We start from the raw sequence: 15,639 nt of genomic DNA on the forward strand, positions 1-15,639 counted from the left end.
TGTACACAGTGACTGCACCAGCAGAATAGTGAGCGCAGCTCTGGAGTATGATACAGGAGGTAACTCAGGGTCAGTAATGTAATGTATGTACACAGTGACTGCACCAGCAGAATAGTGAGTGCAGCTCTGGGTATAATACAGGATGTAACTCAGGATCAGTAATGTAATGTATGTACACAGTGACTGCACCAGCAGAATAGTGAGTGCAGCTCTGGGGTATAATACAGGATGTAACTCAGGATCAGTAATGTAATGTATGTACGCAGTGACTGCACCAGCAGGATAGTGAGTGCAGCTCTGGGGTATAATACAGGAGGTAACTCAGGGTCAGTAATGTAATGTATGCACACAGTGACTGCACCAGCAGAATAGTGAGCGCAGCTCTGGGGTATAATACAGGATGTAACTCAGGATCAGTAATATAATGTATGTACATAGTGACTGCACCAGCAGAATAGTCAGCGCAGCTCTGGGGTATAATACAGGATGTAACTCAGGATCAGTAATGTAATGTATGTACACAGTGACTGCACCAGCAGAATAGTGAGTGCAGCTCTGGAGTATAATACAGGATGTAACTCAGGATCAGTAATGTAATGTATGTACACAGTGACTGCACCAGCAGAATAGTGAGTGCAGCTCTGGAGTATAATACAGGATGTAACTCAGGATCAGTAATGTAATGTATGTACATAGTGACTGCACCAGCAGAATAGTCAGCGCAGCTCTGGGGTATAATACAGGATGTAACTCAGGATCAGCAATGTAATGTATGTACACAGTGACTGCACCAGCAGAATAGAGAGTGCAGCTCTGCAGGATATTACAGGATGGATCAGTACAGGATATCTACAGTTTGTATATAAAGCTGAGTGTATGTATGTATGTGTGTGTGTGTATCAAGCCTCGCCCACTCCACATAGCCACACTCACTCCACACGCAAAGCCCCGTCCACACGGCCCACGTTGTTAGAGCACACGGGCGGAGACACATTCACTTCAAAAGCCACCATTCACAACTCACCAGCTGCGACGTGTATCAGTGCGTCTTTAGAGTATCAGTGAGCGGCAGGCACAGGCCACATCTAGCTGTGTCGTGTCTAGAATGGAGTTGCTCCTGTGAGGCTTGATGTCAAGGGTAAGGGAAGAGCCTCATGGATTACTGTGCTCATAACAGGAAGTTGCTGTGCATGTGTGATGGGAAAATAGTGAGGGGAAAATGAGAGGTGTGTGGGGAAAATAGTGAGGGGAAAATGAGAGGTGTGAGGTGAAAATGAGAGGTGTGAGGTGAAAATGAGAGGAGTGAGGTGAAAATGAGATGAATGAGGTGAAAATGAGAGGTGTGAGGTGAAAATGAGAGGTGTGAGGTGAAAATGAGAGGTGTGAGGTGAAAATGAGAGGTGTGAGGTGAAAATGAGAGGAGTGAGGTGAAAATGAGAGGAGTGAGGTGAAAATGAGATGAGTGAGGTGAAAATGAGATGAGTGATGTGAAAATGAGATGAGTGAGGTGAAAATGAGAGGTGTGAGGTGAAAATGAGATGAGTGAGGTGAAAATGAGATGAGTGAGGTGAAAATGAGATGAGTGAGGTGAAAATGAGAGGTGTGAGGTGAAAATGAGAGGAGTGAGGTGAAAATGAGAGGAGTGAGGTGAAAATGAGAGGAGTGAGGTGAAAATGAGAGGTGTGAGGTGAAAATGAGAGGTGTGAGGTGAAAATGAGAGGTGTGAGGTGAAAATGAGAGGTGTGAGGTGAAAATGAGAGGTGTGAGGTGAAAATGAGATGAGTGAGGTGAAAATGAGAGGAGTGAGGTGAAAATGAGAGGAGTGAGGTGAAAATGAGAGGTGTGAGGTGAAAATGAGAGGAGTGAGGTGAAAATGAGAGGAGTGAGGTGAAAATGAGAGGAGTGAGGTGAAAATGAGAGGAGTGAGGTGAAAATGAGAGGAGTGAGGTGAAAATGAGATGAGTGAGGTGAAAATGAGATGAGTGAGGTGAAAATGAGAGTAGTGAGGTGAAAATGAGAGGTGTGAGGTGAAAATGAGAGATGGTGGTGACGTGTTTCTAATCTACTTTTCCTCTGATTGTTTTACTCCAAGTTTTGGCTTACAAATACTGAGGTAAAAATACTGACCAAATAACGTGTGAACGAGGTCTAAAGGAGAAAAGTGCTGCAGAAGAAGTCGGCTGTGTGTACGATACGCTTCAGTGCATTTTCTCTGGGGATCAAGTGTTTCCGATTGTATGTAGAAGAGGAGTGTGAGGTGCTGCCGGCGGGGGCGACTATAAAGGAGAAAAGCTGTGCTGCAGAAAAATGCTGTGTAAGAAGGAGGAGCGTGAGGTGCAGGAGGAATAAGGCCCCTTAACTGCAGCCATTAAAAGTTGTATCGGCAGTCGTTAAGGGGTTAATATTGTGTTTAAAAAAATACTTTTGCTTCCACAAAATGGCGCAGGTTGTGTTCCGTGTTCCAGTGCTGGAGCGTTGCTTTTTCTTGTGCGCGTTGCTCTGCCCGGGCTCTTCAGCTGGTATAATATATATGTTTGCGGTAAATCATTGTTATATGACTTGGTGCAGTTCGGGTTTGTATCTTCTCCAGTTGTAGAAGCTTCTCATACTTTGTTCTTCTGGGTTTGGACCGCGGTGGGAGCGGTGGCGATTCCTTAGGACATCTGTGGGGTCGATTGGATTTCTAGTAATGATGGTTTTATGGTGATCGGTGATGGTGAGGTACATTTCTCTTAGAGCTTCTAATGTAACATTACGAGATTCCAGATGTTCAGGATTCAGGGATCCGGCGCAGCCACCAGGACTAATCATACATGGACAGGATCCTTCCCTGAACACCTTGGTACAATGGAGGGGACGATGTGTCAGCGTCTTCCATGAAAACATTATTATTCTGCTACATTGTATGTGATGGCGGCCAACCTGCCGGATGAAGTGGAGCCCGGCCAGCGTCCCCCCCCAGAGACCTACCTGAGGATATTCCGAGTGTCAGGAGAAGACCAGATGGTTTCCATCCGCAGAGACTGCAAACAAGACATTTATAGACCGAAAACAAAAGACGTTCTGTTGGGATACACGGATACAGAGCCAGGCGGGCAGCCGCTGGAGAAGACCCCAGTCCATGACCGGCTGCCAGGATTATACGTGACGCCGAGCTGCTGAACCACCGGCCAACCCAAGATCTGATGTCAGAACCATAACCGAAAGGCAAAATCTGTAACAGGACCCCATCTGTGACAGCGCGGGGGTCCTACTATGGGACAGAAGGGCATTGCTCAGGTGTGATATTGTCTCATTCTTCCACACAAACACTCTTCACATCCTGAAGCTTCTGTGGCTCCTTCTATGATCTCTGAGCTTTAGTTCCTTCCATACATTTTCTCTTGGAGTCAGGTCCGGTGATCGGCTCAGACATCCTAGCAGTTTTATTTTCTTTCCCTGAAACCAGTTGAGATTTTCCTTTGATGTGTGTTTGGGATCATCGTCTTTCTGAGATGTCCACCCTTGTTTCATCTTCATCATCATGGTAGATGGCAGCAGATTATTTTCAATGTCTCAGTACATTTGTCCATTCATCCGTCCTTCAGTTCCATGAGGTTTGCCAGTGCTGTATGCTGAAAAACAACCTCACACTATAATGTTCCCACCTCCATACTTCACTGTAGGCATGGTGTTTTGGGGTGATATGCAGTGCCTTTTGGCCTCCAAACATGGTCTTTATTATGTCATTCAAAGAGTTCAATTTTGGTCTCCTCTGACCAGACTATATTCTTCCAGTATTTCACAGGCTTGTATAAATGTTGTTGAGTAAAGTGTAAAAGCACTTGAACATGTTTTATGTTCAGAAATGGAGTCATGTGTGGTGAGCGTGCATACAGGCAATGGAGGTTGCATGGTGAGCGTGCATGCAGGCAATGGAGGTTGCATGGTGAGTGTGCATACAGGCAATGGAGGTTGCATGGTGAGTGTGCATACAGGCTATGGAGGTTGCATGGTGAGCGTGCATACAGGCAATGGACGTTGCGTGGTGAGTGCCCATACAGGCTATGGAGGTTGCATGGTGAGTGTGCATACAGGCAATGGACGTTGCGTGGTGAGTGCCCATACAGGCTATGGAGGTTGCATGGTGAGTGTGCATACAGGCTATGGAGGTTGCGTGGTGAGCGTGCATGCAGGCAATGGAGGTTGCATGGTGAGCGTGCATACAGGCTATGGAGGTTGCATGGTGAGCGTGCATACAGGCAATGGACGTTGCGTGGTGAGTGCCCATACAGGCTATGGAGGTTGCATGGTGAGCGTGCATGCAGGCAATGGAGGTTGCATGGTGAGTGTGCATACAGGCAATGGAGGTTGCATGGTGAGTGTGCATACAGGCCATGGAGGTTGCATGCTGAGTGTGCATACAGGCCATGGAGGTTGCATGGTGAGCATGCATACAGGCAATGGAGGTTGCATGGTGAGCGTGCATACAGGCTATGGAGGTTGCATGGTGAGCGTGCATACAGGCTATGGAGGTTGCATGGTGAGCGTGCATACAGGCAATGGACGTTGCGTGGTGAGTGCCCATACAGGCTATGGAGGTTGCATGGTGAGCGTGCATACAGGCTATGGAGGTTGCGTGGTGAGCGTGCATGCAGGCAATGGAGGTTGCATGGTGAGTGTGCATACAGGCAATGGAGGTTGCATGCTGAGTGCATGCAGGCAATGGAGGTTGCATGGTGAGTGTGCATACAGGCAATGGAGGTTGCATGCTGAGTGTGCATACAGGCCATGGAGGTTGCATGGTGAGCATGCATACAGGCAATGGAGGTTGCATGGTGAGCGTGCATACAGGCTATGGAGGTTGCATGGTGAGCGTGCATACAGGCAATGGACGTTGCGTGGTGAGTGCCCATACAGGCTATGGAGGTTGCATGGTGAGCGTGCATACAGGCTATGGAGGTTGCGTGGTGAGCGTGCATGCAGGCAATGGAGGTTGCATGGTGAGTGTGCATACAGGCAATGGAGGTTGCGTGGTGAGTGTGCATGCAGGCCATGGAGGTTGCATGCTGAGTGTGCATGCAGGCAATGGAGGTTGCATGGTGAGTGTGCATACAGGCAATGGAGGTTGCATGCTGAGTGTGCATACAGGCCATGGAGGTTGCATGGTGAGCGTGCATACAGGCAATGGAGGTTGCATGGTGAGCGTGCATACAGGCAATGGAGGTTGCATGGTGAGCGTGCATACAGGCAATGGAGGTTGCGTGGTGAGCGTGCATACAGGCCATGGAGGTTGCATGGTGAGCGTGCATACAGGCCATGGAGGTTGTGTGGTGAGCGTGCATACAGGCAGTGGAGGCTGTGTGGTGAGCGTGCATACAGACCATGGAGGTTGTGAGTTGGGAGGTTGAGGTTGAGGGTTGAGTGCATTACTAATACTTTTCTTTGATACAATTGTACCTGCTGATTCCAGGTCTTTCTGTAGTTCTTCACAGTTGGACCTTGGCATTAGGACAACTCTTCTGATAATTCTTGGCCCAAGCAGTGCTCACTGGAACCTTCAGTGGTTTAGAAATTCTTCTGTAACCAATGCATTCATCAGTATGTTTTGCCACAATAAGGTTGTGAAGGTCTTGAGACAGCTCACTGGTGTTACCCATCATGAGATGTTTCTTGTGTAGCCCCTCGGTAGTGAGACATCTTTTTATCGACCATCGGTTGAACCAGCTGATATTATTGGTCACTAAGTGGCAGGATTGCTTTCTAATTACTGATAAATCTCAGTCGGTATCAGGACGTTCCAAGGCTTTTTGCACCTCTCTTCATGTGTTCAGAACTTTTTCCCATTGTTACACATAATTTATGGACATCTATGGTGATTTTTTTTTTCCTGTGTAGATTGGATGGGTTGTTACCGACATCTGGGGAGAATTTTATGTTAGTAGCAGCTTTAGAAATAAATTTGCTTGGAAAATTGGTGACGTGTTCAATACTTATGTCACCCACTGTATATGGTTTGTAAAAGGGTGGGGTGTAAAACAAATCTGTGCAGAATGGGCTGGCAGTCTGTTGTGCAGCAGATAGAAGCTTCAGTGTTAAAGGGTTCAAGGACGGTTACAAATTGCCGGTATCTAACAGGTGCCCTGTATTCTGTAGGATCTCAGACCTCCGTTCTGGTGCACAGGGGGTCTTACCGCTCAGATTTCTACTGATTTTTATCTTCCTCTTATGCTTTTTTATTTTCCAAGTGGGAGGAGTCTAAAACAAGTCTCCATAACAGGACGAGGTAGTCCCTTGTACAGCATTTAAAGACTTCTGACCCTTCTCCAATCTTCACTAGCATTTTTACCAATCTTTCTTGGTTTCTGAACTATACAAAGTATGAAGCCCCCCGGTGTCACTGATATATTGCTCTCTCCGGCATCGGTGAGAAGGTTTGTCATTCTGGCTACTAGGAAAGTTGGGTGACTTTCGCTATGGGAGGTCTAATGGCAGCCATATTGATTGCCAGGAAGCTTTGCGGGAAATGTTATCATCCATTTACCTACTTCTCGTACAACAGGGGGGGGGCTGAGACTCGTCTTAATATTTCGGAGCGCGGCGCTCACCTTTTTGGAGTCTGCAGATATTTTTAGGAAAAGCGGAAAAGTAACTTGTGGGTTATTCTTGGAAAGGGACCAAAACAAATGTGTATTGAGCGGCTCATTATCGTGTGGGGGGTAAAGTGAAGCGAGGGGCGATCTTGGCGCGGTGGTCGATCTCTCAGGGAGGGCTGATGGTCGGGGATCTAACGTGGACTGTAATGTAAGAGAGTTCTCCCAAGGCCCTAGGACGACCAATATGTGACATCCCCTATAAGGTAACTTTGTAACAACTGATCAATCATTAAATAAAAAGCTGCTCTTTAAGTGTGATACAGGGTGATATTATTTGGATACTTTAATGTGCTATTATTCAATCTCAGTGATGGCAATTTTGAGATACTGTTTGGTGTTTGCACTCAATGGAATCATCTTTGTGTGATGCTGAGTGTTTAGTATTGTTTGGTGGTATTATTAGTCCTCGCGGTGGTATAACCTGGAAACATTAATGATGTAAAGTGATATTATTTGGGTACTTTATTATCCCACACAAGCACACTAGGTCAGGTATAATCAGGTTCTATCTGTTGGTATTATTTGAGTAGGATAGTTTTATACTGTTTGCCGGTTTTAGTTACGATGTGTGTGGTTGTATTATGATATTATTAGAGCACTGTGTGGTGGTATTATGATATTATCAGAACACTGTGTGGTGGTATTATGATATTATCAGAACACTGTGTGGTGGTATGATATTATCAGAACACTGTGTGGTGGTATTATGATATTATCAGAGCACTGTGTGGTGGTATTATGATATTATCAACACCGTGTGGTGGTATTATGATATCAGAACACCGTGTGGTGGTATTATATTATCAGAGCACTGTGTGGTGGTATTATGATATTATCAGAGCACTGTGTGGTGGTATGATATTATCAGAGTACTGTGTGGTGGTATTATGATATTATCAGAACACTGTGGTGGTTTTATGATATTATCAGAGCACTGTGTGGTGGTATGATATTATCAGAGCACTGTGTGGTGGTATGATATTATTAGAACACTGTGTGGTGGTATTATAATATTATCAAAGCCCTGTGTGGTGGTATTATGATATTATCAACACTGTGGTGGTATTATGATATTATCAGAACACTGTGTGGTGGTATTATGATATCAGAGCACTGTGTGGTGGTATTATGATATTATCAACACCGTGTGGTGGTATTATGATATCAGAACACCGTGTGGTGGTATTATATTATCAGAGCACTGTGTGGTGGTATTATGATATTATCAGAGCACTGTGGTGGTTTTATGATATTATCAGAGCACTGTGTGGTGGTATGATATTATCAGAGCACTGTGTGGTGGTATGATATTATTAGAACACTGTGTGGTGGTATTATAATATTATCAAAGCCCTGTGTGGTGGTATTATGATATTATCAACACTGTGGTGGTATTATGATATTATCAGAACACTGTGTGGTGGTATTATGATATCAGAGCACTGTGTGGTGGTATTATGATATTATCAACACTGTGGTGGTATTATGATATTATCAGAGCACTGTGTGGCGGTATTATGATATTATCAGAGCACTGTGTGGTGGTATTTTGATACTATCAGAGCACTGTGTGGTGGTATTTTGATATTATCAGAGCACTGTGTGGTGGTATAATATTATCAAAGCACTGTGTGGTGGTATTATGATATTATCAACACTGTGGTGGTATTATGATATTATCAAAGCACTGTGTGGTGGTATTATGATATTATCAACACTGTGGTGGTATGATATTATCAAAGCACTGTGTGGTGGTATTATGATATTATCAGAGCACTGTGTGGTGGTATTATGATATCAGAGCACTGTGTGGTGGTATTATGATATTATCAGAGCACTGTGTGGTGGTATTATGATATTATCAGAGCACTGTGTGGTGGTATTATGATATTATCAGAGCACTGTGTGGTGGTATTATGATATTATCAGAGCACTATGTAGTGGTATTATGATATTATCAGAGCACTGTGTGGTGGTATTATGATATTATCAGAGCACTGTGTGGTGGTATTATGATATTATCAGAGCACTGTGTGGTGGTATTATGATATTAACAGAGCACTGTGTGGTGGTATTATGATATTATCAGAGCACTGTGTGGTGCTATTATGATATTATCAGAGCACTGTGTGGTGGTATGATATTATCAGAGCACTGTGTGGTGGTATAATGATATTATCAGAGCACTGTGTGGTGGTATGATATTATCAGAGCACTGTGTGGCGGTATTAAGATATTATCAGGACACTGTGTGGTGGTATTATGATATTATCAGAGCACTGTGTGGTGGTTATACTTGGGCACTACATTGTTATGTGAGTTGGGCACTATATGATTATTTTTATGCACTTGTGATACTGTGCATCACCTTTTTATTGTATCTTTAATCCATATCCTGGTTTATTTGAGCATTTTTTTCTATTTTAACCGCCATTCAAATCTAAAGGAGTGGACAAAAATTAGAGAATGTTTGGTTTGTGGCCTCCACAGTTCTTCACCCAGTTTTGCTTATTATCAGAAATGCTCTTTATATTTGGGAACAATCCAAAATTAAATTCCTTGTGGCTTCCTTGCCGACCGGCAGCGGAATATAGTAAAGTTTTATGAAGGTCGAAGTCATGACGGTCAATGTGGAGATAACTTCTGGACGACTTCCATCGAAGAATCCAATTATGATGCCATCGACCACATATAATATAACGCAGCTTATAATATTATAGCATCATGTCATGGAATGATTCTAACAATATGAGGCGATAATATAATATCGCACATGTAGCATATTCTACAGGTTTTTAGTGTAAGCCCCGACGACTGCACCCTGCTAGAGATACTGTATGTGATCGATACTTTGTATGAAGATTTGACTTCATCTCTTGATCTGTCTTCTCCAGGTTTGTGACCAGGTTCATTGAGTTGGAGGGTCTGACGTGCCTCCTGAACTTCCTGAAGAGCATGGATTACGACACGGCGGAGAGCCGCATACACACATCCGTTATAGGATGTATCAAGGCTCTGATGAACAACTCCCAGGGACGGGCGCACGTATTGGCGCATCCCGAAAGCATCAACATAATCTCCCAGAGTTTAAGGACTGAGAACATCAAAACCAAGATCGCCGTCCTGGAGATACTGGGGGCGGTCTGCCTAGTGCCGGATGGGCATAAGAAAGTCTTACAAGCCATGCTGCACTACCAGGTGTACGCTGCCGAACGCACGCGCTTTCAGGTAAGAACCATGAACGTTTCCATTTCAGGTTAGAACTTAATGTGCTCAGTGTGGTGTAAAAATAAAAAAACGTATACTCCCCCGCCGTACCGGCAACGCTCCGCCGCACTCCACACCTTGTCCTTATATAGTAGTGGGGAACCACTTGGCGGTCTAGCTTGAACCTTTTGTTGGGAGATTTTCATACACAATTTCTTCTAGTTGTTCACATGTGAAGTGAATGCAGCTGAGCTACAGTATCAAGAAAAAAAACTACAGAGGTGGCAAGCCAATGTTTTTAGTCACAGTAAGGCTGGTTTCACATTTGCGTTTTAGCCGCTGCGTTTTAGCGCAAAAAAGCATGCTTTTTTTCCCTATACTTAACATTTAAAAACGCATGCGTTTTTTTGCATGCGTTTTGCCGCGTTTTGTTGCGGAAATGCAACCTGTGGTAATTTCTAGCGGCATTTTTTTGCCGCAAAAAAAGGCATGCGTTTTTTTGCGGCAAAAAATGCATTGCTGTCTATGTAAACGCATGCGTTTTTAAGCACATGCATTTGCATGCGTTTTTAAACGCATGCGTTTCAATAGAAAAACACAAGAATACACACTGATAACCCACCCCCTAACCCTAACCCTAGGGATCCTAACCCTAACCCTAGGGATCCTAACCCTAACCCTAGGGATCCTAACCCTAACCTTAACCCTAAGGGTTAGGATCCTAACCCTAACCCTAGAGGTTAGGGTTAGGATCCTAACCCTAACCCTAGGGGTTAGGGTTAGGATCCTAACCCTTAGGGTTAGGGTTAGAGTTAGGATCCCTAGGGTTAGGGTTAGGATCCCTAGGGTTAGGGTTAGGATCCCTAGGGTTAGGGTTAGCATCCCTAGGGTTAGGGTTAGGATCCCTAGGGTTAGGGTTAGGATCCCTCGGGTTAGGGTTAGGATCCCTAGGGTTAGGATCCCTAGGGTTAGGATCCCTGGGGTTAGGGTTAGGGTTAGGATCCCTAGGGTTAGGGTTAGGATTAGGATACCTAGGGTTAGGGTCCCTAGGGTTAGGGTTAGGATCCCTAGGGTTAGGATCCCAAGGGTTAGGGTTAGGATTAGGATCCCTAGGGTTAGGGTTAGGATCCCTAGGGTTAGGGTTAGGGTTAGGATCCCTAGGGTTACCAGGGATCTTAACACTAACCCTAACCCTAGGGATCCTAACCCTAACCCTAGCTATTTCTGTTTATAGTGGGTTTTCTAGATGATTTTGATGATTGGCATCTGTCACACACTTCTCAGCATGCGTTTCAAAAACGCAAATGCAGGAAAAAACGCATGTAAACGCGTCAAAACGCCGTGTTTTTTTTACCACATGTAAAAACGCATGCGTCTAAAAAACGCAGTGTTTGCATGCGTTTACATGCATTTTTTGCACCGCATGCGTTTGCGTTAAAAATGCTGCGTTTTTTTATGCAAATGTGAAACTAGCCTTATAACCCCTAAAATTAACACAAAAAAGTCATAGCTTATTATAATGACCAGTAAATTACGTAGAACAGCATATCCCCCAGAAGCTATGAGTTATAGAAGCATCTGTCAGTATAATAAATTGATTATTACATCACCTATCTTGTAATAACAATGAGATGACTCTGCTCATTCTGTCCCAGTCTATACAGCAAAGCTGACAAATGAGACAGAGAGCAGGAAATGTCAATGCTCTAGTCATTCGTCTACATTGATCGATCTGTGCAGCCGCTGCTTTTGTGTTTAGCTCGCAGAGCATTGTCCAGACTAGATACATTGTATCCACTTCTGAGCGGAGAGCAGGACCAGCTTTGCACAGGATTGCTGGGTTTGTGTGGAAACAAGAATGTCCTCATACACTGACAGAAAACAATGGTGAAGAATTGAAATAACAAAGTTATAGTTTTCAGGATTGTGTGGATTTGTTGTGGTGCACCAACATGGTTTTTATTGGTGTTAAATGCAGCGGGTTCATGAATTTTGCGCAAAATATAAAATGCTCTTTATTTTTGTTTTTAACATGTTTTTGTGACGCTTTTGCACAATAAGTCGCACGTTTTGCTAAATATCACAAAATTTGCATGTAAAATCTGGAAGCTCAGAAATCTCTCCGGGGAGAACGGGAAGCTGGGGTGAGGGCATCTGGGTCAAAATGTTGCCCCCTTTTAACAAGTTGCAATTGATGAATTGGCCCAAAACATCCTCAAATTCCAACCTTCTCCCCCCAGAATGACAAGAATAAAGAAAAACAGGTGAACGCATATAAGACTGACGTGGCGCAAAATAAAAAGGCACAAAACAGGCTCCAAAAACTAACCACAAATAGGCAATAATGAATTGGGCCGAAGTCTGAGAGTTGTAGAACTTTTCATTTACAAACCTGAATAAACTTTATTTATTAGGATTTGTTTTATTTTAGCAGTGAAAACTCTAGTTGTACTCACAGATCCACAAATTAATCACAGCACTTCTGGCACCGGCAACTCCGAAATCCATTTTTCAGGCTGACGGGGTGATTAATAATTTGTTTCAGACTGGACCCTTCCCCACAATTATGGCTGCAATGCCGCGGTTTTCACACACAGCGCAGATTTATGACACTGGACGAGTTATTTGCTGCTAGTTTGGAAACACTTTGTATGTGTTGGAAGCCATTTCTTTACATTGTTTTTCTTATATGATGTTGTATTAATTATTACTGAGCGTACAGCTGCTCCTGGGCGACGCGGAGTCGTTTCTCGCAGCTGCGGAGCGTTACACTGCTGCATTATGTAATAATGGTTATATATGTGCCCAGCTGGCCGGGGGACTGCTATATACACCACTATTATTCTTATGATTGGGTATTATGTGCCTGAAGCATCTGAGAAGGAGCAGGTCAGGACTCTACATCTCCCACAACGCAGCGATGGGATGAGGAATAACGCCTGGTGGTGCGTGGTGCCATCATTGGTGATCTAGGGCAACAAAGGGGTCAGTGGAGTCATCCCTTGTTGTCTAGGGTCATACAAATCATGTGTCCTGTAGAGATGAACAGGTTAATAGAGACAATTGTAGTTAATGGGTTAAACATAACTCCCCTGGTGGTTTAGGGCATTGGAGCTCGTGATTGCATCCCTGGTGGCCCATTGGTTGTTCCCTCTCTGTGATCACTGCTTTCTGTATATAAGCCTCGTCTAGTGAGTTATAAATATGATTCCTGCTGTCTGGGTGACTGAATACTTTCAGGGCCAATTAGTTGATTGATAATATGATTTCTGTAGCCAGTGCCTGAACCTTGTTCCCTGGTCCGTGTGTGACCAGTACCTAAACCTCATCCCCTGGTCCGTGTATGCTCAGTCCCTGAACCTCATCCCCTGGTCTTTGTGTGGCCAGAGCCTGAACCTTATCCCCTAGTCCGTGTGTGGCCAGTGTCTGAACCTCATTCCCTGGTCCCTGTGTGGCCAGTGTCTGAACCTCGTCCCCTGGTCCGTGTGTGGCCAGGGTACAAATCCCTAGTTAGACCGCACATGGAGTACTGTGTCCAGTTTTGGGCACCGGTGCTCAGGAAGGATATAATGGAACTAGAGAGAGTACAAAGGAGGGCAACAAAATTAATAAAGGGGATGGGAGAACTACAATACCCAGATAGATTAGCGAAATTAGGATTATTTAGTCTAGAAAAAAAGACGACTGAGGGGCGATCTAATAACCATGTATAAGTATATAAGGGGACAATACAAATATCTCGCTGAGGATCTGTTTATACCAAGGAAGGTGACGGGCACAAGGGGGCATTCTTTGCGTCTGGAGGAGAGAAGGTTTTTCCACCAACATAGAAGAGGATTCTTTACTGTTAGGGCAGTGAGAATCTGGAATTGCTTGCCTGAGGAGGTGGTGATGGCGAACTCAGTCGAGGGGTTCAAGAGAGGCCTGGATGTCTTCCTGGAGCAGAACAATATTGTATCATACAATTATTAGGTTCTGTAGAAGGACGTAGATCTGGGGATTTATTATGATGGAATATAGGCTGAACTGGATGGACAAATGGCTTTTTTCGGCCTTATTAACTATGTTACTATGTATGCCTGAACCTTGTCCCCTGGTCCGTGTGTGGCCAGTGCCTGAACCTTGTCCCATGGTCCGTGTGTGGCCAGTGCCTGAACCTTGTCCCCTGGTCCGTGTGTGGCCAGTGCCTGAACCTTGTCCCCTGGTCCGTGTGTGGCCAGAGCCTGAACCTCGTTCCCTGGTCCGTGTGTGGCCAGAGCCTGAACCTCATCCCCTGGTCCGTGTGTGGCCAGTTCTTGAACATCGTCCCTTGGTCCATGTATGCCCAGTCCCTGAACCTCATCCCCTGGTCCGTGTATGCTCGGTCCCTGAACCTCATCCCCTAGTCCGTGTGTGGCCAGTTCTTGAACATCGTCCCCTGGTCCATGTATGCCCAGTCCCTGAACCTCATCCCCTGGTCCGTATGGACAGTGTCTGAACCTCGTCCCCTGGTCCATGTGTGGCCAATGTCTGGACCTTGTCCCCTGGTCCTTCAGTGGACAGCAGCTGCAGTACCGAGGACTGCCTAGGAGTGGTAGCTGACAGCCACCTGCAGCTTGAGGCTATGTGCACACGTTGTGGATTAGCCTTAGGAATTTCTGGTGCGGATTCTGCCTCTCCTGGCAGAAAACGCACCTGCGGTGTTGTCGCGTTTTTTGTGCGGTTCCGCAGCGTTTTTTTGCGTTTTTTCTGCATTTTTTTCTGCGGATTCACTGTGGTTTTTACCCCTGCGGTTTTCTATAATGGAATGGGTACAAAAACGCTACAGATTCAAAAAAAAAAGAAGTGACATGTTACTTCTTTTAAACTGCAGAGTCTCCGCAGCGGAATTTCCGCAAAGTGTGCACAGCATTTTTTTTTCTCATTGATTTACATTGTACTGTAAATCATTTGCGGATCTGCAGCGTTTCTGCACCGCAAAAAACGCTGCGGATCCGTACAGAATCCGCAATGTGTGCACATAGCCCAAGCCTCACACCATCAGGAGCTCCAGTGAACACCAGGTAGCCCCTTGGCTAAACCCTTCCTAACCAGGCCCGGCCCTGTTACACTGTGAGTCCATGAACCACGTGAGTCAGTTGTGTGCCCGACAACTAGTGTCCGAGTTTGGATATTTGCTGGAACAGCAGATCAAAGCAGCTTCTAAAAGAACATGAACCAGCAGCACGGTGTTTGAGAAAGACAGAAGGAAAATAGGCAGTGAAAAATATTGCCTATATCCCTAGTGCTTGGTGGGTTAATAATAATGTCCCTGGTGTCTAATGCGTTAATAATGTCCCTGGTGTCTGGTGGGTTAATAATGTACCTGGTGTCTGGTGGGTTAATAATAATATCCCTGGTGTCTGGTGGGTTAATAATAATGTCCCTGGTGTCTGGTGGGTTAATAATAATGTCCCTGGTGTCTGGTGGGTTAATAATAATGTCCCTGGTGTCTGGTGGGTTAATAATAATGTCCCTGGTGTCTGGTGGGTTAATAATAATATCCCTGGTGTCTGGTGGGTTAATAATGTCCCTGGTGTCTGTGGGTTAATAATAATGTCCCTGGTGTCTCGTGGGTTAATAATAATGTCCCTGGTGTCTGGTGGGTTAATAATGTCCCTGGTGTCTCGTGGGTTAATAATAATGTCCCTGGAGTCTGGTGGGTTAATAATAATGTCCCTGGTGTCTGGTGGGTAATAATAATATCCCTGGTGTCTGGTGGGCTAATAATAATGTCCCTGGTGTCTGGTGGGTTAATAATAATGTCCCTGGTGTCTGG

The 15,639-nt window shown here is 44.9% G+C and overlaps 1 protein-coding gene across 5 annotated transcripts in view; it reads left to right on the forward strand.

Annotated features, from left to right (window-relative positions):
* Positions 1–15,639, forward strand: part of DAAM2 (dishevelled associated activator of morphogenesis 2) — a 249,283-nt gene that overhangs the window by 126,597 nt on the left and 107,047 nt on the right. For all 5 annotated transcript variants that reach the window (XM_069768319.1, XM_069768322.1, XM_069768318.1 and 2 more), the window contains exon 6: positions 9,530–9,863. In XM_069768319.1, coding sequence (XP_069624420.1) covers positions 9,530–9,863 — 334 coding nt within the window. The remainder of the gene's footprint in view (positions 1–9,529; positions 9,864–15,639) is intronic.

The sequence above is a fragment of the Ranitomeya imitator genome, chromosome 5 (genome assembly GCF_032444005.1).
Source record: "Ranitomeya imitator isolate aRanImi1 chromosome 5, aRanImi1.pri, whole genome shotgun sequence".
In the NCBI taxonomy this organism is placed as follows: Eukaryota; Metazoa; Chordata; class Amphibia; order Anura; family Dendrobatidae; genus Ranitomeya; species Ranitomeya imitator.